The 22,716-nt window shown below is 45.2% G+C and overlaps 1 protein-coding gene across 2 annotated transcripts; it reads left to right on the forward strand.

Annotated features, from left to right (window-relative positions):
* Window positions 1–1,192: 1,192 nt before the first annotated feature.
* adar (adenosine deaminase RNA specific) lies at window positions 1,193–18,675 on the forward strand. 2 transcript variants are annotated; one of them, XM_030103024.1, is made up of 16 exons: window positions 1,193–1,266; window positions 5,188–6,833; window positions 7,343–7,650; window positions 11,150–11,345; window positions 11,653–11,861; window positions 12,191–12,326; window positions 12,427–12,662; window positions 12,754–12,910; window positions 13,720–13,888; window positions 14,148–14,241; window positions 14,365–14,481; window positions 14,657–14,784; window positions 14,875–15,057; window positions 15,167–15,279; window positions 15,686–15,813; window positions 16,398–18,675. In XM_030103024.1, the coding sequence occupies exons 2-16, from the start codon at window positions 5,319–5,321 to the stop codon at window positions 16,723–16,725; spliced, it is 4,017 nt and encodes a 1,338-aa protein (XP_029958884.1). In that variant the 5' UTR covers window positions 1,193–1,266; window positions 5,188–5,318; the 3' UTR covers window positions 16,726–18,675. The 2 variants fall into 2 exon arrangements, with proteins under 2 accessions (XP_029958884.1, XP_029958883.1); XM_030103023.1 differs by lacking the exon at window positions 1,193–1,266 and adding an exon at window positions 3,150–3,450.
* Window positions 18,676–22,716: the final 4,041 nt, after the last annotated feature.

The raw sequence follows: 22,716 nt of genomic DNA on the forward strand, positions 1-22,716 counted from the left end.
GTGTCAATCTGAGCCAACATATCTTGGATTTTAGACGTTATGCAGGTGAAAGAAAGCAGTCCTGCAGACTTCTCTACAATGAGAACTGAGGGATCCTGGTCATAAATAACTCTGTTGCAATATATATTTAGGTAATTTACCTCTCTTGTGTTTTAGGCCAAATACAATACCTTAACTGGGTTCAGCAGCTGAAAATAGAGAAATATAGAGGCTTCACGCCGTCAAGACAAGCTGATCATCATCATCATCTGGCTTGACAGATAAATAGATCTGTGTATCATCTACTTAGCAATCAATGGTGTGTTTTCTAATATTTCCTATGTGCTTTATAGTGTGACTACAATACATAATAGTATACTATACAAGCTTGAAAGGTAAATATATAGGTGTTTGAGATCATTTCCAATCTTTTGATTCCACTTTGACTACACTTGTTATTACAAAACTAGTGGCAAATATTTGTAAGTTCTATTCATGATATCTCCTTGGTTAGAGAGAATACTACAAATCCTATTTGATTGTATGCCACATGTTGACAATATGATTAATGGTACTATTTCACATATAGGTTTCGAACTTACCCTAAGGAAAATGGACCTAAGAGAAAAGAAACCAGGACGACTGTGTAGTGACTTTCAAGTAACCAGCCTCCAGAGCAATTATGCATGCCACTTGTCCATTGTGAATGAATATCTTTTTTGCACATTGTGAGTCAAGCGTTGTGCTGCAGTGTGTGTAGACATAAGACCAAAATCATTTTACGAAGTCAAACACGAGAACACACCGTCAGAGAAAAGCTGTCAGTGGTTTCAAGTGAATTAAATAAGATATCCAGTGTTTGCCCTCGATGTGTCCTGCCCTTTCCCAAAGTTAAACCAGCGACCCTGCACAGGACAAAGTGCTATGGATGCATCAAAACATACATTTCACACTTCACAGATTTGTTTAGATAAATAATGTCCAAATAATGTACTACTAAAGTCTGAAAGGCTCGAGGTTGCATCCGATGCATAACTAGTAATCATAGTTTATAATAATATCATAAATGGCGATCGGAATGTATCCTTCCAATATTCAACAAGCGCGTGAAGGGTGCAGCTAAAACTGGTCGGAACCTTGCCCGGGTGTTACGTCATCCACACGCGACAGTGGCTGTTTGGGGGTGCGTCGCGGGCGTTTGACGTTGTTCTCTCTTTGATTGTTTCTATCGCCGCATTAAACGTCCACGAGCCACCGGAGCTCTCCGCGGGAAATCTGCGAGGCCAGGTAAAAGCGCGAAGCCGCGGGTCTGTCGTTCACTCTCCTGCTGGCGTTCGGGTCAGGTTAGGTGTTCCACTTTAAAAGACGGCGGAGCGGCTGCGCTCCCAGCTGTAGTTGAATTGGTGCAGTGCCAGTGCGCTGCACCGCTGCTTCCTGAGAGCGGCTAACACAGGCTAACGTTAGCCGGAGGAGGAGGAGGCTGCTGCTGCTGCTGCTGGCGGCGGCTGCACATCCAGTCCCTCTGCGACACAGCAGACCTCCTCACCGGGGTCTCTCCTGTTTACACTACAACCTGTAACAGGTCCGGTTGGTGCTCGGCGCTCCCCTGGAGGAGAACAGTTAGCCCGTTGTGCTCTTTCAAAAGTCTGCGTCAAGATACGAAAGCCATTGACTTTCACTTGATAAATATTTTCAGTCGACAATCTGGGACTTTCCTGCCATCAATCTAATCTATTTATCTTACCTTGTGGTGACAAAAGTTATTGGAGCTGCCATCTATTCCGTTTTACTTCCACATTAAACGCTCTCCGACTTTCCTTTTTAGTTAGCTATGTATTTACAACCATGGGAATCTTTTCTGTTGTTTTTTGGATTCATTTTGCTGTGCGATCTGACCAGTCCAACTCAGCAGACTGTAAACAAGAAAACCTCAACGATCAACAGATGAGACAGTAAAGTGTTGGGTCAACTAATGTAAAAGATGGTTTACTAAATCGTAAAGTTAACAGCGTTCACTAAGAAAAGTTTGAGGCTGTTTTGTGATATTAAATTTTGATTTATGGCATGTCTTATTCACATCTAATGTTAGTAACGACATATTTTCTTTAAATCTGTGTTCAATGCATCTAGTCACTCAGTATATAGTATCCCTTTTAGAAATCTACGTTAGAAATACGTTTTTAAAAACATTGTAGAAATGTATTTTCATGCTTTACCATTACACATTGAAATTACATTTGAAGATGTTCACTGAGTCTTAAAAGACCAAAAAAAAATCTCTTATGCTTGAAGGTTGAGCTTCGCATATATTTCAATTAATATAAAAAAAATTAAAATAACAACAACTCTTTGCATTTCTGTAATTTTTTTTCTGTTTTTGTTTAGACTTGTAAAATTTGCAACAGAAAACTAAATTTTTCAGTTTTTGTGAGATAAATCCAAAATACATCACCTTCTCTGTTAGGATGCAATAGAAATTGTAATTTTATCCGAATTGATTATAATTACATCTGAATAACATGGATCTTTTAAACCTCCATGATTATAAACTGTGCATCCATAATAGACACTATCTTCTGGCAGATTTGAAACGATAAAAAAGAAGAAAAAAAATCTGTTTACACTATGTGTAACGTATTTTGCTTTTTTCCACTCTGATTGACGTAAATAATGAACCTTTTTTAATCCACTGAGTCATTGTTTATATTTAAAGCAATCCTGATTCATGGAGCTCTCCGTCATTTGTGTTTCATTTCCTTCACAACCCCTGTCACTGTATACCAGTGTCATACTGAAAACTACCAGGCTCTGGTGTGATATTTGGATCTGGCTGAATGTATTACATTACTACCAGACTCCCATCATTTTCCTCCCCCCTTTTTATTTTTAATGTGAGAATCTGATCTGAGCACGTGGCGTCTGCCTCGGGAGAGGATGCCCTTGTGCATTGTCACACTCTGTCTCCAGTGCAGGGTCACTCCTTTAAACAAAGATCAACAGGACTGCTGAACAGAGACGTGCTGCTTCTGAACATTTTCAAACTGATGCATCCACCACGTGGTCCTCCCGACGGAGGTCACGTGACACAATAGAAACTTAAACTTTTTACGAGAAGCGAAAACGAAACTGACTGTCGGTTTTCCTTCACATATGAGGCTCATTCCGGGAATTTTGTCTTCTCCAGTGTTGTAGCAGCTTTGCATCATTTCAGCCTTTATAAGAGACCTCGGTGGTGTTTTCGTTCCAGAAGAAAAGACCTTTCTAAAGAGCTCACAGATTCTTACGGCTGTTTCTTTCTCTTCCACGTGTGCAGGCTTTGTAGTCCTTGTCTAGAAAAAAAAAAGCCCCGTCTTTTTGTTTTCCTGGAGCTGTCAGTCTCAGTTTTGAGTCATCTGATCGTTGGGACGCTGCTGAGGCGTGTTTTAACTCTTTTTTTCTCCTCCAGACTGGCACTTTTCTCAACTGCTATAGGTGAGACTGCAAGCCTGAGCTCGTGCTAGGTTTCACTTCTGATCATGATTTTTTTTTTATATCAGTCTATATTTTTTATGATTAACATAAGAGGCAGGGTAACTTAAATCAAGTCATAAATAATATAGTAAACAGTAATAATAATGAAAAATACTTATCAGAGTCAGAATAGTTTATTCATGTCAGGGTGAAATTATTTATTAAAGCCATTTTGTTAATCAAATCAAAACCAATATTTTGTAGCAGGGATGTAGTTAATATTAAATTATGTAGACAGTGAGCAGGAAAAAAAAGAAAAGACCTGTATTCTGATGGAAATAAGCCTCGTTTTACTTTATGTTAAAAAAAATCCCTCCTGGATTAAGAAACCATTTCTATTCTGGCAGGCGTTGCGTAATACAGATCACCAGTTTATTGAACAGTTTGTGCTGTTCTTGAATGGTAGACGGTGTTGAAATATCGGCTCACCCAATATGATGACAAAATGCAGCAAAGACCCTCAGTGGAGGATTTTTTTTTTGTTTATGAAGAAAGACTGGAATATCCTGAGGTGTATCAGTGGCACTGATTAGTTTCTGGGTGTTGCAGCATTAAGTGCAGGAGCAGTGTGGATCCATTTCTCAGATGGTTGTTCTTGATCAGTTGAGAGAAAAGGCCAGCAGTGGAAAAACGACAGGCGCCGCTGTTATTTTGGTTGTCAGAAGCTGTGTTGCGTCAGGTCGAAGATGAGTCTGGCCCCCGGGCTGCCGGACCTGTCGGCCCCTGTTACGGTGATGGAGCTGCTGCACTGTGTTGTGTTAAGGCGGCGTCCGGCCTGCTCAGCTCCGTGTGACATACAGTCAGCCGTGCTGACCACGCCGGCCGGGATGAAACCCGACTCAGTATTGGGTGTCTCCTTGTTGTCGGTCTCACTGATATAGACATTATTGAGTGTTGTTAGCTGCGACACTTGAGGCAGAATCAATGTTTGTTTTTACCAGAGAAGGATATTTGAAATTTAGACACAGCAGCTCAAAATGAATATTTCACGGCACTGAATATATTAATGCATGTTTGTTATCAGATGTTTGGGAATGATTTAGCCCTCTGCAAATAAAAGTTGTATTGTCGTCTGGACTGCGGGCGAGAAACTGTCCCGTCTGTCACTGTCGTTCTTCGATGTTCTTATGTCCTTGGGGCTGTCCTTTTGGTCTGCATCGTTGTCTCACTTTCCCTTCTCTGCTATGGATCCACACCCTGCATTAATTTGTACGGCCAGAAATAATACAGAATAGTCACAAGAAGGTTTGAATTATTAATCACCACCCTTTTACCCTGGGATTGCATTTCATTGTGACAGGGAGATATAGTATGTCACCCTGCAGTATCCTTGTAGATTGACTCTGTGTTATAATCTGAATATATGTCCAGCAACATCAACAGTGTCGTCCTCTTTTTGGAGCTTAATCTCTGCAGCCGTCCGTCACAGCTGCGCGTTTGATTCTTCGCTTTATGTTAAGCTGCATTTTGGAAACTATAGTGCAGTAATGCGTCCTTGGCGCTGGTATAGATTCACTGTCTTATCCAAGGACGCCTGGGACCTGCTTGGAGGAACGCCAGCAGGGTTTGAAACTGTTTATCTCTGTTTATACAGAGATTGTTTGCATTTAACCTGACTTTTACTTATTTTGACGCAGTCTCATTATCTTCCTGTTGTTGATGAAGCTCCTCCTAACTTCGGCCTTCATTGTGTTGCAGGTGCTCTCAGTGTGCAGCTGCTCTCGCCCTGACTTCCATCAGGGCGTCCTGTTTGTTGCTAGAGGAGGAACGCCAATCCAGAAACTGCACAGGCAGCTGCAGCAGCCCCCTTCACGCTCAACCCCTGCGCTATGAGCAGAGGTAGAGGAGGGCCTTACAAAGAACACTACTGGAGACAGCCACCTTCCCACCCGCAGGCCAAGGAGAGTCACTACAGGCCTGGCCCGCTAACAGACTTTCCCAGAGCTGGCCCGCAGCAGATCCCACATCAGAGTTACTACAGCGGCTCTGCTCATCCTGGAGTACCCATCCAGCCCCCTTCTCCCCTCACCCCGTCGGCCCCTCCCCTCCCGAGGCACGTTAATGCCGTCCCCACTAGCTCGTACAGCCAGAACCACAGCGCCGCTCTAGCGCCCAATTCCTTTCAATACAAACAAGCGGAGTTCCTCAGAGGGCAGAGTTCTGAGGCCCCGCGTTTCAGAGGGGGCCCACACGGAGGAGGGCATTCGGTTCCCGGCAGGCCAGCGTGTTATCAACCCCAGTCAGGTTACAGCAGTTATCCAAACCCCAGTAGCAGCCCCAGAGGTCGAGGGGGCTACAGACCGGACCAGAGTTTTGCATACAGGAACGCAGCAGAAGCCTCAAGAGGAAAACATTTCCAAAACCAGCAGTCCAACAGACAGTGGTCTGCCCCAACTGACTCCTTCCTTGACAACTTTCAGAGGTTGTCTGTTCAAGACAGACCCAGTAAAAGACAAATCAAGTTAAACAGTCGCTCTTCATCTGGCTTCAGTAAGGTTGACATCAAGCTCACACCTGACATACAAGAGCAGGTCTTCAGAGCTTTGTTTTCTTTGAAGCCAGATGAGAGAATTCCGGCGAAAATTTTAGCCAAGAAGCTGCGTCTACCCAAGAGCATTGTCAATAAGGCTCTGTACGCGTTAGAGCGCTTACAAAAGGCGTCCAAGCAAGGAGAGACTCCTCCTGAGTGGTGTCTGTACAGAGAGCCTTTCTCTGGTGAAAGAGAGCAACTGTCCCAAGCTCAGAATTCATCTGAAGTCCCTCAAAACCCTGAAGTCAAGGTTGAAGCAGAAACCAGAGTAAAGGTTGAAGAAGAGAACTCTTACACTGAATCCATTTCATCCTCCAGCTCTTCGTCTGAGTCGTCCGACTCTGAAGAGTACCAGCCGCCACCAAGCAAACCGCACCGCGAGGAGCAGCGTCCCAGTCCGGCGAGCTCCCCCAACCCGGAGCTGAGCGTTAGCATGATGTCGGACCAGAAGGAGCTCGTCCTGCGGTACCTCTTCGAGTCCGGGGAGGCGACTGCGCTCGTCATAGCAAAAAACCTGGGTCTGAAGAACACCAAGCAGGTCAATCCCACCCTCTACGCCCTGGAGAAGCAAGGCGACATTACCAAGAATGGAGAAGTCAACCCCCCCACCTGGGAGCTGTCCACTCGCCGCAAAGACAGAATGGAGAGGAGCATGAAGGCCGCGCAGAGCGCCGCCAATGCAGAAGTGCCGATGGAGGGGGAGGCGAGCGACAACAATGAGGGGGGAGGTTCCACGTTCTTACCTTCGCCGCAGATCCCGGGCCTGGAGCCGGTGCTGGAGGGGTGTTTACTGAAGCAGAGTCACAATGAAGCGGTGAGTGACGTTCCAATGTGTCCTGATTACTTTTTTCTTTTTGTATTTGAACGGCGTCCAGTACAACAGTTAGTAATCAGTAGGTTCTTCAAAAATGCTTTGTTAGTCTGTACTGAGGCGATTATAATGCGAGTTTGTTTTACAAAAGAGGCAAAACAAGATGTTAAAAACTTCAACATGTGTAACTTAAAATCAATTATATACAAGCATAGGAGGACATTCTTTAAAGTGCATGTAACACGTTTTTAGCAGGATTATAAAATCTCCTTTATAGGAGGTGAGAACATCTGAAATGGAGCATTGAATCAAAACAGGACATAGATAATAATTAAGACTATATATATATATATATATATATATATATATATATATATATATATATATATATATATATATATATAAAACTACAGCGCCATGTTGTTGTTTGAAAAATAAAATTCCCCCACAGACAGATTTCAGTGAGTCCTTCACCTCACTTTTTACATTTCCTGCTCTACTCCTCCCTTCAGCAACCCTGCTTTAGCTCATGCAAAAACAAAGAGACCAACGAGGGCCAGTGGGCCACCGACGACATCCCAGAGTTCCTCAACGCCATCCGCAGAGAGACGGATGCCGACAGGCAGGCGGCGGAGAAACCGAACGCCATCGGCACCGTGGCCGTGTCGGTGGCCGCCCCGCCCCCCCAGAACCTGTGGGCCAAGCTGCAGGAGGTGAGGCTGAAGAACCCGGTCAGCGGCCTCATGGAGTACGCCCAGTATCTGGGCCAGAACTGCGAGTTCCTGCTGCTCGACCAGTCGGGACCCTCCCACGACCCGAGGTCAGTGACACTCAAGACTTCTTCTCCTTTAGCTTTATCTTGTATTACAGTTTTTCTCCATTGGTTTGGCTCATTTCTTGAAACCGAAATTACATTTTCAAAACAACATGGACAAATCTCCAAACTACCCTGTAGCTGCTCACAACAGAATGGCATTTTTCATTCATGTCATCACATTTAAAATGTCTTAGTACCTGTCTCAATGTCTCAGAAAATCTTTGCAAATGATTAAGCACAGTAAGGATAGATTTAGCACAATTCCCAAGTGAATATGTCATGTCGATCTAAACTGATTGATCGATTCTCAGTCTAATGGTTGTTCTCTCCAAAACATATCAGCCTAATTTCATTGTATCAGTCACCACCTGCAAAATCATCTGTTCAACTGTCAAAAATAGTCAAAAACACACTTCAATACCATGAATACCAGACATGGATGTGTTTGCATGAAGGTGAGGAGGACAGTCAGGAGGGTGAGGAGGGAGACCAGTGAAGAAGTGAGCTGTGAAACTCCAGCTTCATTTACAGCACATTGGGCTACAGACAATTTTCCTTTTTGTTTTGTTACCTCCACCAAGGAGGTTATGTAATCACATCGATTTGTTGGTTGGTTGGTTGGTTGTAGGGCTGAACGATATGGGCAAAATTTCATATCTCGATATCCATGCCAGATATCTCGATATCGATACGATATATTACAATGGATTCAGTGAAAGTTAAGCATTTTTCAAAAAAAATAAAAACAAACAGGGCATGAAATTTGTCAAAATTTTAACGGGCCCTCCGAATTTTTTCAGCAGGTCCTCAGAAAATTTTAACAGGTCCTCACAAGTTTTAACAGGTCCTTAATTTTCAATTTTGTAAAATGCTGATCAAAAACAGGATCCAACAATATTTTTTTGATTAAACTGCTGTATTTTGTTGTGCTTGTTTAGTTCTGTTTATATCTATTTGCTGCATTGTGTCTGGGATGGTATATCTTCTTATGCTATATGGCCCACCCTAAGTTGCAAATTTATAAAATGATTTTTATTTATTATGTTGCTAATTGCTGATTGAAGCATCCCAGCTTTGACAAGTTCCTTTGGTGGTGGTGGCACATTAACCCTGGAATCCATACCAGCACAGATCACATTTCATATAATGTAGCTGCACCCAATTGAAACAAAGTATTTTAGCTAAGATCCTGCTGATGGCTGTGAATGTTAGTGTAGATTCTGATTCTATTCAGTTCTTAATCTGACCAGGTTTTGTCTCTGTATGTATCAGACCCTGGAGGACCTCTCTCACTGATGTTCATTTATGTTGTTCTGCAGCTGTGACGGCCTCATTCAGGGGTGGAGAACTGTAGTATCACAGTAAATCATTAACTGTTTCGGCAGATTTTCATATTTACAGTTACTACTGTTTACACCCATTGCTGTCATTGTGCTCTGAATTATTTGTTGTTTGGAGTTCACAGCAGCGCCTGAATCAAGCAGTACCTCCTTCAGTCCAGCAGAGGGCGCGTTGTGATTGTTGATGCATAGTGCAGCGTGAAGCACAGAGAAGAAGAATGCAAAAATGGAATCCCAGAGTTACGAGGCGTGTTGGTTTTGATTGATTCATTAAAAGAGAAGCAACGCAATTTCATGATAAAAAAAAACCAACAGGCGGTAAGGACCTGCTTATATGGACCTAAACCGGCGGAGATTCGATCTCAATCGGTCCCCGCCGCCATTTTATAGGGAATTTCGCGCCTTGATAATACAAAAGGATGTAAAAAAAATGCAGTTTTTTTTTTAAATTTTTATGAGAACTCACTGCCACCAAATTCGTTTGTGCAGATTCTGCAACAGCCCTCTCTTCAGCTCTCATGTTATTGTTTTGCTCACTCTCCACTGCGTGTAGCACATGTGAGTGTGCGTCTCAGTCTCCGTCCTGCCCCTCCCTCTGATGTTTCTCATTGGCTGCTATCAGCTGTCAACCAGTAAACGAGGTTTGTGGTTGGCTGGCCTGACCTGTACAAGCTTACATGCAGGGCAAGCAGGGGAAATCTTGATATCGTCGATTTTGAGAAACTAATGTCCTGAATTTTCATATCCCGATATAGATATGATAACGATATATCGTTCAGCCCTAGTTGGTTGGTTGGTTGGTTGGTTTGTGAGCAACATTACGGAAAAAGTTATAGACGGATTGCAATGAAACTTTGTGGAAAGGTGGGTCTTGGGCCAACTTAGAATCCATTAAATTTTGGTGATGATCCGGATCACTGTCTGGATCCAGGAATTTTTTAAAGGATTCTTTATCATTGAGAGATATTGTGTGTCTTTCACATAGTTGGGCATAACTCAACAATAAATGACAAGGGGGCTCAGCAAAAAATTACAGTAAGTTCTTCAAGGACTCTAAGAGATATCAGCTGCTGATCCAGATCACGGAAGTATTCCGGATCCCAGGATCCAGAACAGACAAAAATAGGGGGATTCCGGAGTGTCAGTCACTGTGAGGAAACACGCTGAGATATGAACATGCAACAAACAGTTTTCTCCCAGACATTGTTTTTGTTGGGTAGAAATAAAATGTTTTTTTTTAATCACATATGGTGTTCTTATTGTTGTTGGTGACTGATTTGAGCTGTGGCAGAGGTCTGCGCCTGTGCCTCTCTGAGTGTCACATTCTAGTTTTTTGTTTTTGTTTCTTTGTTTTTATTTTACAGTATATTGAACTCAGATGGATGGAAGTTATTTTGTGTGTAAATAAAAATTATAACAGTTTCCTTGGAGGTATGAGAGCGATGTGTGAATCAGAACTTGAAGGTTCTTCTTACTGTAAAATGCTTTTTGTCTTCATTTTCTTATACACAATATTTTCTGTTAGCTAAAAAACCCAAAGAAGAAAATAAAAATTATCACAGTAACCATTATGAATGAAGGACTGGGCCCAGAAAGGTAGATGAGGAATATTTCATTGGTCCTCTGCCCTTGAAGACAAAACATCTAAACATTTTGACTGTCAGTTCTCAGACAATGTCAAAAGGACAAAGCATTTTGAGGACATTGACCATTTGTTTGAGAAAGAAATTTAGTTTTTCCACCTGAGTGAACTGTTTTGGAAGAGATCTGATCTCTGACAGGTGAACCGTGGTTCTGCTGAACCGTCCAGGTGGTTTTTGACAAGAGAACCAAGAGAATTGAGAACGTCCGGTCTGTTTTGAAAAATGAGCCGAAGCTGTTGAGAAGGATCTTTACATTTTGGAGGCTCTGACTGTTTATATGGGGAAGAAATGAAGCTTTGAAACATGTGTGAACAGTTTTGAGAGAGAGATGAGCTTTTGCAAGTGAACTATGGTGTTGAGCTGAACTGTAAGACCATTTTGCCAAAATGATCTTCGAGTTTTGAAAATGTAATTTCAGTTTCAAGAAATGAGCCAAACCAATGGAGAAAAACTGTAAGAAAAGACATATTGACAGACCGCTGTGGTTTTTATTTTATTTTATTTTTTTTTCCCTCCTAGGTTTCGTATGCAAGTGATGCTCAACGGGAGACTGTTTCCAATCGTAGAAGCTTCCAGCAAAAAAGTCGCCAAAAAGGACGCGGCGGCGGCCACCCTGCGCATCCTCATCGGGGAGATGCAGGGCGGGACGAGCACGGCGGACGAAGGACACGCAGCCGGCGGCGACCAGCCGACAGAGCTCCTCGCTGACCCCAGTGTGAGTGTTTCAGGGCGAAAACAAACCCGGCCTCTCTCCCTGGCGTAACCTCGTCTGTGACCGGGCGCTCAAACCGCTGTAGTGTGACTCGTTTGAGGTTTTTCTTTTTCCTAGATATCATAAAAAGCCTGGGAGTTTTTCCCGTTATGAGCAGCACGCCAAATCCTGTCAGCAATGACAAAATAGGAATGAAAGGCTTAAATATCTGTTTTTTAGCCTTTACATTGTAACTGTTTTTTGATGGAGGCTCCTTGGTTGAAGCATTAGCTGATGTGTGTGTCTTGTCTCTGTGTCGTCTCGTATGCAGGGCGCAGCTGAAACCACAGGGGCCACTCTGGGGTCCACTCTGGGGTCCATTAGCGTGGAAGGCATGACGGAGGGGCCCCGCCAGCTCCTGTCCCGCTCGCTGCCCGGCGGGAAGAATCCGGTGTCGGTCCTGATGGAGTACAGCCAGCGCAGCGGGAAGCCCATCGAGTTCATCATCACCGGGCAGGCAGGCCCCCCACATGACCCCAGGTACTGGCTCCTGCACCGCAAGACGTTGTCCTCCCCCAGACCTCCTCCCTCTGCTGTTTCTGGAACATTTCTGCCCCGGGGAAGCAGTTATTTCTGCTCATGGTCTCTTCAGTCTTGTAGTCATATGACAAAGACACAATCAGATCTCTGTTTGTCTCCTCTCTACAGTTTTGGATGCAGATGATTTATTTCAGTTACTAGCAGCTACAACTCAAACTTCTGGGTTTGTGTCTGGAATCAGGAGTCACTAAATGAAGGAAGCGTGAAGTGTGTGAGCTCAGTCACAAACCAATATAATCATCTCCCGTTGCACTCCGTCCTGCGCTCAGGTTCATGTACAGGGTGAAGGTTGGAGAGAGCCTGTTTGCAGAAGCCTCGGCTCCGAGCAAGAAGGCAGCCCGCCAGCTGGCAGCAGAGGAGGCCGTCAAAGAATTAATGGCTGACGGGAGACTGCAGCTCAACAAGGTGCGGAGTGAAGCGCAGGAAACGCTCATATTCAGTTTGAGACGGCGAGAATCCGTTGCTCTTTCTCACTCCCCTGGCTTCGCTCTCTCTCTCCTCGCAGCCTCAGCTGCCCCTGGGCACTTCCAGCGACGGAGATCTGGGCGCTTCTGGGACATGCGCCTCTTTGCCGCCTCTCACCGCAGATGAGCTGCGGGCGGCCCACGAGGCCGGGGTCGGCGACCTCATCAACCACTTGAACAACAATGCAGTGTCAGGTCTTCTGGAGTACGCCAGAGCCCGGGGCTTCGCCGCCGAGATCCGCCTGGTGGGCCAGTCCGGGCCGCCGCACGAGCCCAAGTATGTGTGAGCACGTGCGCGAGTGCACAGAGAGACTCCCATCGAGATGCAGACGGCAGTGACAAAACCCGCTCTGACGTTCCCGTTTCAGGTTCACCTATCAAGCCAAGCTGGGCGGACGCTGGTTCCCTCCGGTCTGCGCCTCCAACAAAAAGCAGGGGAAGCACGAAGCGGCAGACGCCGCCCTGCGCGTTCTCATCGGGGAAGCCGAAAGGGCGGCCCGCACCGGGGAGCTCATCCCTGCTGAGGTGTGGGATTTACAACATTTCCCTACATTCCATCTCCAAACTTGAGATTCTGGCAGCTCGAAAAGAGCTTCCTCTCATTCATAATGGGATTAAGGCCGTCCATAATGCGATGAATGAAATTGCAGAGCGTAGCAGCAGGTCGTCTTTTTCTTGATTACCTGTGCTGAAAAGTTGCGCTGGAAGCAATCTGCAGTAAATGCCGGAGAGATGATCAGCTCAAGACCTAAATCGCTGTTCTGACAAAATACCAGAAACACGCTCGTCAGTAATTGTAGTACTTTGTGGTGTCATTTTAACATGATTCATAACCAAGCGTAAAGCAGGCCACGTGCTGAAACGGCAGCTTACTGGCGCCTGCTTCAGTGTTATGATGCTGTGATGTGAGGTACTGTGCAAAGATGTATATGTAAAGAAAAAAAAATACTTCATTGATCATAAAGGCTGCAAATATGTGATCTGCTGTATGAATGAATCCCCTCAGTGGATTCCTCTTCTCACCGTCACGCAGTCTGTTTGGGATTACACAAACAGGCAGGAGACTGTGAGCTAAATATACAGGAGATGTGATTAGTTGTGAAAAGTGTTTCAGACAACCTTCCTGCAGGATTATTTCAAATCTGTCTGCAACTTCAACCTTCAGGGTTCAAGGTTCGGTCACAGAGTGTCCCGGTTCACTGTGCAGTGTGTGGAGTGATAAAGATTAACTACTAACACACCGGCACTCTGACAGAACTCTTAGATTGCAAGGATTTTTGCCCAAAACGAACTTGTATGAATTAAAATGGAAAAATTCTTTATTGGGTTTCCAGCTTCCAGTGAGCGGCAGCACGCTGCACGACCAGATAGCGATGCTGAGCCACCAGCGCTTCAACGCCCTGACCACCCGGATCCAGCACAGCCTGCTGGGACGGAAGATCCTGGCCACCATCGTCATGAGAAGAGGGGAAGGTCTGGGAACTGTCGTCAGCCTTGGAACCGGTATGTCCTCCTCATTCGGAGTGTGACCTATAAAACAAGGAATTCTGTTGAAACAGGGAAAAAAAAATCCTGCTGCCACAGTAGTTTTCCTTGATGTTGAGTTTTCTGGATTTCTGTGCTCGCAGGCGTTTCCCTGTCACAAAGCCACAACACAACTGGGTCACTGCAGAACTGAGAGGCATTGCATTGTCATGTTCTCTGACTTTGAGTGTGTGTCCTTCTTTTTTTTTTTTTTCTTTTTTTTTCCCCTCCTCGCCAGGGAATCGCTGCGTTAAAGGCGAGGAGCTGAGCCTTAAAGGGGAAACGGTTAATGATTGCCACGCGGAAATCATCTCAAGAAGAGGATTTGTCCGGTAGAACCCGATCCGTTTCTTCTTCACCAGTGTTCTCCTTCCTCGTCTAAAAATACGCCACCCTCCAGCTCAGACAGCGCCGGCAGGACGTCGTTTATAGACGGTCGTCTCTCTTCCTCTCAGGTTTCTGTACAGCGAGCTGCTCAAACACTACGACGGCGTGGAAGACAGCATATTCGAGCCCACGCAGAACAACAAGCTGCGGGTTAAATCTGACATCACCTTCCACCTCTACATCAGGTGGGCGATCAGGTTCTCTCCCGGTTCACCTTCCCTCAGCGCTCTCTTCTTTCCTCCCTGTCCGTTCGTCTGACACCTCCGCGTTGGATGTGCAGATCTTCTTTGGAGCGGCGGGTCACTTTGTGCGTGTGTGTCATCAATACCGTCACGTCTCCCCTCTGTCTCTGACCTGCAGCACGGCGCCTTGTGGCGACGGCGCCCTGTTCGATAAGTCGTGCAGCGAGGCAGGAGATGAAGTGGAGGGCCACCAGCCTCTGTTTGAGAACGCCAAGCAGGGCAAGCTCCGCACCAAAGTGGAGAACGGTGAGACGGGCGGCAGCCTCCCCTCACACCGGAACGCGAGAGGGGAACCTCTGCTTATGTGTGTGTGTGTGTGTGTTTTGCATTTGTCAGGTGAGGGCACCATCCCCGTGGAGTCGAGCGCCATCGTGCCCACCTGGGACGGCATCCAGCACGGCGAGAGGCTGCGGACGATGAGCTGCAGCGATAAGATCCTGCGCTGGAACGTGATGGGCCTGCAGGGGGCGCTGCTCACCCACTTCCTGGATCCCATCTACCTGAAGTCCATCACGCTTGGTAAAGTTCACTAAACTGAAACTCCGTGACCTGTGTGTGGTTCGGCCTCTCCTGGACTCGGGTGTCTGCTGTGTGACCCCCCCACCCCCCCCCCCCCCCCCCCCCCCAGGCTACCTGTACAGCCACGGCCACCTGACACGCGCCGTTTGCTGCCGGCTGGCCAGAGACGGCGAGGCGTTCACCCAGAACCTCCCCCCTCCCTTCAGGTTGAACCACCCCGAGGTAATCGAAGCAAGTTTTGTTGGCAATGTCGCACTCGGACATTAATCAGGAATATTGAGGTCGTTCTCACTGAATTCATCAATTCAGCTGCCAGCGCTCCTGTTTGTGCCCGCACGGCGGGGTTTTTTTCCACGGCTCTTTTATTTAAATGTGGCTCATTCATCAATTAATGAAGAGCAGGCAGGTCAGGGAGGAAAAAGAAGAATTACAGTCGCTGGCAGCAGCACGATTCTTGTTTTTTTCGTTTGTTTCGTGTTGTTTTAACTCTCACGCCAACACAGAAACTGGCTGCACGAAGGCTGCATTACATCACTCTTACGTGCATTATGCACGCTAATTTTAGAACTGATGTTTGAAGGACGATCCGAACGTGCCAGTAACTCTCTCCCACGTCGCCGGGCCGCAGGTGGGCAGAGTGAGCGTGTACGACTCCACGCGTCACACCGGGAAAACCAAAGAGTCCAGCGTCAACTGGAGCTTCCCAGACCAGCACTGTGTGGAGGTGCTGGACGGGACCAAAGGAAAGCAGGACGGGTATGTTTGAAGACGGAGAACAAAGAGACTGATCCATGTTATGTTCTTTCTCAGGGTTATTATAGACACACATTATAGCCTGATCTCTCATCAGAAATGGAATATTTAGTTCTTAGTGAGGCTTTTTTAAGTAATGTCTCTGTATTAATTGGACCAAGTCTCTACAGAACTATATAGATTCTCAGTGACTTCACTGTTTTGCACAATATCTGTGTTCTGATTGCTTTCTTGTTTTATCAGTTCATCTTAATGGATTGACATGACAGGTTTTCTGGGAAACACCTGGTTCCACAACATCGTTAATATTTTCCTAAAACCTTCACGATCACAAGAACTCTGTGTTGTTTAGTAAGAGCTGTCAAATTACTAAAGATTTCATTCAGCGGTAAATTAAGTCAGCCGAAGCGGCGATCAGCAGGCGTTGACGCAGGCTAAATGGGAATCGCCGCGTGATCCGGGGGAAAGCTGTGTCCCACCAGCATGCCTGACACATAGTTTTTTTTCCCATAACTAATGTCTGTTTCTGCATTTTTTTTATTTAATCAATCTTAAGCTCAACAACCTTCAACTGTTTTCCTGTCTAGCAACAAGCTGGCCGTGTCCCGCGTGTCCAAGTCCCACCTGTTCGGTCTGTTCCGCGCGCTGTGCCAGCGCTGCGGCCGCAGCGACCTCCTCTCGCTGCCGTCCTACGCCCAGGCCAAGACGTCGGCCCTGTCCTTCCAGGCGGTGAAGCAGCAGTTCTTCGAAGCCCTCAACGTCCACGGCTACGGGGCGTGGATCGGCAAACCGCTGGAGGAGAAGAGCTTCGAGGCGGGGGAGGGGACCGGGAACAGCGACGGCGGCGGCGTCGCCATGGGACTCGGGAACAGCAGGAACGGAGGAGCGACAGAGTTCAAGCAGGAGGAGGCGTAGAGCAGAGCGGCGGTGCTCTGATGAAATATGGATGGGTGAGATGCACAGAGCAGATTGAAAGAAAGAGTTATAAACGTTATAAAGGAGGAGGACATTAAACTGTGAAGCCGGCGGCCAAAAGCTGAGACGGAAGATGACTGAAGGATGAAGACGGCGCTGAATCCATAGGTTGTACAAAATATTGTAAACACTACTTGGGAAAGAGATGAGTCAGAAGGCGGTGTGTGACCACAGCGGCTGCTGCAGCCGGACTGCATCCATCTGGTCAACAGTTTGTTTGTCGACATCTTCTATACTGTTTTTCTGTCTTTCGTCAGTGCAAACAGCAGGTTACCTGAGCTGTCAATTGCCAAAAAAGAAACCCAACATAAACGTCACACGTGTGTGTGTCCTGTTCCTTCAGAGTTTGAGGATGTTTTGCGTGTTGTTGTTTTTTTTTTTTTTTTATCTGCTCCCAGTGAATTGACATTCGAGGAGTCGATGCAGTCGGGCTCTCAGAGCAGGACGTTTTTGATTTCTGAAAACTGTTTCTTCCAGGAAACGAGTTCCCACTCAGTGTGCGGTCCCGCCTAACTGTACACAACACTCTACTGTCCACAAGAACATCAAAAGGGACAGAGACGGACTGGTGGCGAACATTTCTCACCAGATATTTAAGGCCTTCACTCCAGTTCTCTGAGGGCTCGGGTCCAGCTGTGAAATGAAGACGGACGGTAAACCCACAGCCGACTCATTGCTCCACGTGTTGTTGCCATGGTTTCCATTCATAAAGCAACGTTCATTGCAGTGTGTTTCAAAATTTATTTGCTTTCCAGCGTTGGTGTTGAAAATAAGCAACGCCACAACCTCCATTGACAACGTTTCACTTCATATTGCTTGTGTGTGTCTGTCTGTGTGTGTGTGTGTGTGTGCTTGTCTGTGTGTTTTCTGATTGTTAGTCTTTTTTTTTCTTTATTTCTTTTACTTTTGGGGGTCATCAGAAGCAGGTCATGCTACAAAATCCTCAACAGTCCTGCCTGCATATTGTGTGTGTGTGTTTTTTTTTTTTTGTTTTTTTTTACACCTGGATTTAAACAGGCTTGCGGAGTGTGTTGCATCGCCGGCTCCTAAAAACAGTTTAATTGTCAGTGTTTGATTTGGGGGTGATTGATGCGATATATACATCAGGTACATAGAAACACACGAACACACGCCGGTGCACGGCGGAGTCCAAAAGGCCGAGGCGACTCTTAACAAGCTCGCATGCATCAAAGCTTTTTTTTTTTTTTTTTTTTTTAATTTTCCCTGAAGTTCTTGAGATGCTGATTAGTTGCGGATCTACATTGTTTTTGCTTTCATGAAGCTCGTGGCTGAGATGTAACGTGCTCCGGTGTGTGTCTCTCTGACGTTTGTCGCAGTTCAGGTCCGATGACCACACAGGAAAGCTATGCAAGTCGACTCCAGGCTTCATGTGGCCTTGATGCTGAATGAACACAGTGGCTTCAGGCTGTGTGTTGCCCATACGGTCGCCTCCCTGAGGAGAGTGAAGTTGAGTTCTTCAGGTCGTTTTCACTCTGAATCGACTTTATATTCTCTGTCTCAATACTTCCCATTGGCCTCTTTCAAAATGTAGCTGTATTTCAGGTAAGCAGGATTAGCTTTTTGAGTTTGTTCTCATTTTAATCTGCTTTAAAATTACATTTTTAATGAGGTTTGCATTTTCCCTGCACTCACGCCAGCGTCGGTTGCCAGCTCGGACCTCTGGACTCCACCGTGTGCATCAGTGGATGTGTGCTTATATTACTGTATATACATTATGTCTTTGTGTATATGTGCAAGCCCAATGTATATATATACATATATCTTGTAAAGCATCTACAGTTGCTTTCATGAAATTTGAATGATTGCAATTTCATAAGGTGTGTTTTTTTTACCTATAAATTTTGAAAAATTTAAAATAAAATAAGTAGCAATCTATTATATTGTCCGTGTTTGTCTCGTTTGTGGGGGATGAGACGTCCGGACGACGCAGAGAAAGATGCGTATTTGTGGGGATTGTGAACATTTTTCAAGAGCTGTGTGTGAGTGGAGTTAAGAGTTGTGAGAGTTGCTCGCTGCTGTTTGTCCGCGGCACATCTGTGCATTACACTTGTGCGGAAACATTGTGAAAAGGGCTGAAGTTTGGAGTGGGTGGATGATACTGAGGAGCTGGAGCTTGGCCGCACAGCCTCCTGCAATGCTTCAAAGAATCAGCAGATGGAAGCGTACGCACACCTTAAGCCTGCGGGTCCTGTTTGTGTGAGGAGGAGACTGCAGGAGCCCTGATGGGAGCTGCTCATCATTCACCACATGAAAATACATCAGATACTCATACGGATCACATGCTTCAGTATTTCTTATAGTTATGACTTTGAGGGAATGTTGGCGTTTATCTACTCCTGACCTTCATAGACCAATTACACTTTAAACTTTAATACATGTAGATTGAAGCTAACACCGAATCTGAACTGAATCTAAAGACGGATGGAAATAATCACTCACTCTGCATTTTAGACTATCTTACAGTCATCAAATAGAAGTCCTGTCATTTGAGTAGTAAAGTGGTTTAACGAAACGCAGTCAGGATGTTATTCAGCTGATGCCTGTGTGCTGTGAGGATGGTTCCTGAAGTCTGTCCTCACCCCCCGGGAAACGACGGCAGACCGAATAGTAAACACAGAAGTGGAGCTTTTTGTTAATGCCGACAGAACAACAGCATTCAGACTCTCTACTGTCACCTGAACGGCCTCACTCCGAGTCTGTGTGGAGTCAAACAAACAACCAACAATTTTTTCTTAATTTTTTTTTTCCATTTAAAGTTCCTTTTCAGCTTCATCAAAGCAAAATAATTATAAAGTATGTCGTTTTTATGTGAAATCATCTCCAGGTCTGTAAATATTATGCACATTTTGTTCTGCCTTCATTTCAAATTCAGTTCAAAGTGTCTCTCCTGTCTAGTGTTCATATATAACGGTGTAAATGGACCAATGCAGGAATCACAGTCTCAATATAATCAGATATTGGAGTGTTATTTATGTCTTTGTTTGTCTCAGTGGGAACAAACAGCTGGAATTCAGTTCAGTAATGTTTTGAGCCAGCTGAGAGGGACGCTGACGGCAATACTGCCAAACAATCAGCATAGTGGGTCATAAACAGTTTTATTGATAATCCCCCTCAAACAGTCTGCTTTATTAGAGATGGGCGTAGACAAGAGCAATCCTAACAATCTGCAGGAAAACAAAACTATGGACACGTTATCCAGCCGAACAGTGGTTCCACCACTTTATATGTTAATAACCTCTGCACTTAATTACAGTTCTGCCCTAAGAAATCAATCCGATTTTCCTCCTGTGTTTCTCCGGCAGTCGTTTTCAAAGCGTGCAGACACATACAGATGCATGTTTGTGCCTTTCACGAGGCCTGTGTGTGTGTCTGTGTGTGTGTGTGTGTGTGTGTTAACGGCCGGGGCCGGTTTCAATCAGACCCCTCCAGTCGGACTCGTACTCCTTCTCCAGGCAGGTGTTAGGACGGTGGGAGGGGGCCGGACTAATGGAAGAGGGAGAGGAGTGAAGCACAACGGAGGGAGGAGAGGACGAGTGGAAGGAGGCTGCACGAAGTGAAATATTAGTCCAGACCGAAGGGCTTAAACAAGCCAATCGATGCTCTCCAATGGAAATAAATGAGAGCAGGGATGGAGGGAATACATGAGTGCTGAGCAGAGGAGGGGGGGGGGGGGGGGCTCGGATGCTAAGACCAAACAGTACAAGATCATAGCTGTCTAAACTGAGCATCACGTCGTTAAAGCACCGGAGAGACAAGAGAGTTTACAGGATGTGCTGTGAGGGGAAAGTGGGCTTTTATTGGTCGATCTGATGCAGAGATGTATTAGAAAAGACATCAAAACTAATAAAATCTGACAATACAGCAAAACAAACCCATAAATGTGTTTGTTTGCACTAATTATTCTGTAAGTGACACTCAGTGGGATTTTATTAAAATCACATTAAAATAACTATAAATGCACATTAATGCATGTGTGCACTTGTTGTGAACCACTTCAGTCATAATAATGTCACAGAGTATCAGCACTTGTGAATCTTAAACGGTGTCTTCGTGTGCATTTTGACCTTTATTTTATATTCGGACTGTCAAAAACTATCAGGCACCAAGGTTTCAACGCTTCGCCGAGGTGTGACAATCCAAACCTAACGTGACATTTAAGGTGCAACCTGTTTGTTTTAACCGGTGTCTGTTCTCTGTGAAGGGGCGGCAAGAAAAACACACATTCAGTCCAATAACAACAATAATAACAGAGTTTTATAGATGAATGATCTGAAAGTTGGTTTTTTCAGCTCGTGCTCCTGCTTGGTTGAGAAGTGGTCTATGAATCTGAATGAATTTGGCGTTATTTCTGTCGCCTGATCGAGTGTTCTTCCTGTGGTTCTGTAGGTTTTCCTCCAGAAGTCCAGACGCGTGTATTCAAAGCTGAGTGAAGACAGTAGATTGTTTTGGTGCTAATATGTTTGTCTGTGATGGACTGGTGACCTGCTGGGATTGACTCCAGCAGCAGGGAGGTGGTTAAAATGCTTTAGAAGATATTGATTTACTTGATGAATAGATGGATGGATGGATGGATGGAGGGATTTAGGCTGTAGCCACAATATTTCTCTTATGCCGAACAGAAGTAAACAATGGTTAGCTGACCTTTCTAAAGTAAATACCTCATTTCAAATAAGTATTTACTGGCTAAATAAACCACTCACACAAGTCTTTATGATAATGACAGTGACTGTAAAGTATAATCCAGGGGTTCTTTAAACACGAGAGGCTCTGACACCAAGTAATTGTTGGTTGAATACCAAACCTGCTCAGTTTTTTTCACATTACACTAGTATTAAGGCCTGTTATGAGTCAAAACACACTTCTCAAGCTGGTTAAATACTGTTATTTAGAATCATACTACATGTTAAGATATGTAGTCCGCAAGTGCTGCGACTGTTTCACTCATATTTCATTACTCTTACAGTAAATTCAGTTCCGAAAATCCGATCAATTTGATATCTTTTCAAGACTTTTCTTTTTCGTTGTGACCTCCCTGGACGCTCTCCACCTCTCCACCAGCAGAGGCCTACCACACACTTTCTGTTATCCACAAATACTGAAATTCAAGCAATGTGGTGATTTGCTTGTTATTGGCCAAGTACTCCTCTTTTTTTTTTCTTTCTTTCTTTTTTGCAGAATGGTACTTTTTAAAGTAGGTGTCACAAGAAGTCTGGCAAAAATCACACAGTGTCACTTAGCTGAGAGGTGGGAGACAGCTGAGTCAGGCAGGCTGCAGTCATCTCAGACACACACAGGCTCTAACCCCGCATAAACTTTACTATCATGCTGACTCTTTGGAACTGTACTTAGCATCTGAAACACCTTCGGATGTTATTATGATGACAGCTGCAGGCGCTTGAAGGCATACCTGCTCTATCGCCTCTTCCATCAAGGTTGACACGGAGCCTTGACTCTCTGTCGCCTCCACATTAAACATGTCTGAATTTGACCTCTCCGCAGTTCGAGGATGTGTATTATGCCACAGGTCCTTCACATCACCTTGTTTCAACAATCAGCGTCATTAGAGGAGAGCATGGCCTCAGCTGTGCAGGAAGCAACCAGTGTTTTTATTCTTTTTTTTCTTCTTCTTCTTCTTCTTTTTTTCCTTGCTCCTAATCAGTGTTAGAAATTGGACGAGAAGTGAGTTTTGCATGATTCCACACATCCGGACACATCTCACATTTGCTCTGGGATTCAACAAGGCTCGCTAATTGCCGTTTCTGTCAGCTGGGAAAAACACACCGGCAATCAGAGATTTTTAGTAGACAGGACTGCGAGCGGGGATGTCATGTTCCCCACATAACTAACTTATCTGCATTCAGACCTCTGGGTTTCAGGTATGAACCGCGAACCGCGAAATCCCCGGCCTGC

The sequence above is a fragment of the Salarias fasciatus genome, chromosome 11 (genome assembly GCF_902148845.1).
Source record: "Salarias fasciatus chromosome 11, fSalaFa1.1, whole genome shotgun sequence".
Classification (NCBI taxonomy): Eukaryota; Metazoa; Chordata; class Actinopteri; order Blenniiformes; family Blenniidae; genus Salarias; species Salarias fasciatus.

Coding starts and splice junctions, on each gene's coding strand:
- adar (XM_030103024.1), top strand. CDS start 5,319: ATGAGCAGAGGTAGAGGAGGGCCTTACAAAGAACACTACTGGAGACAG. Junction 12,663..12,753: donor GGGCCGCCGCACGAGCCCAA/GTATGTGTGAGC, acceptor TTCCCGTTTCAG/GTTCACCTATCAAGCCAAGC. Junction 15,280..15,685: donor TCAGGTTGAACCACCCCGAG/GTAATCGAAGCA, acceptor GCCGGGCCGCAG/GTGGGCAGAGTGAGCGTGTA.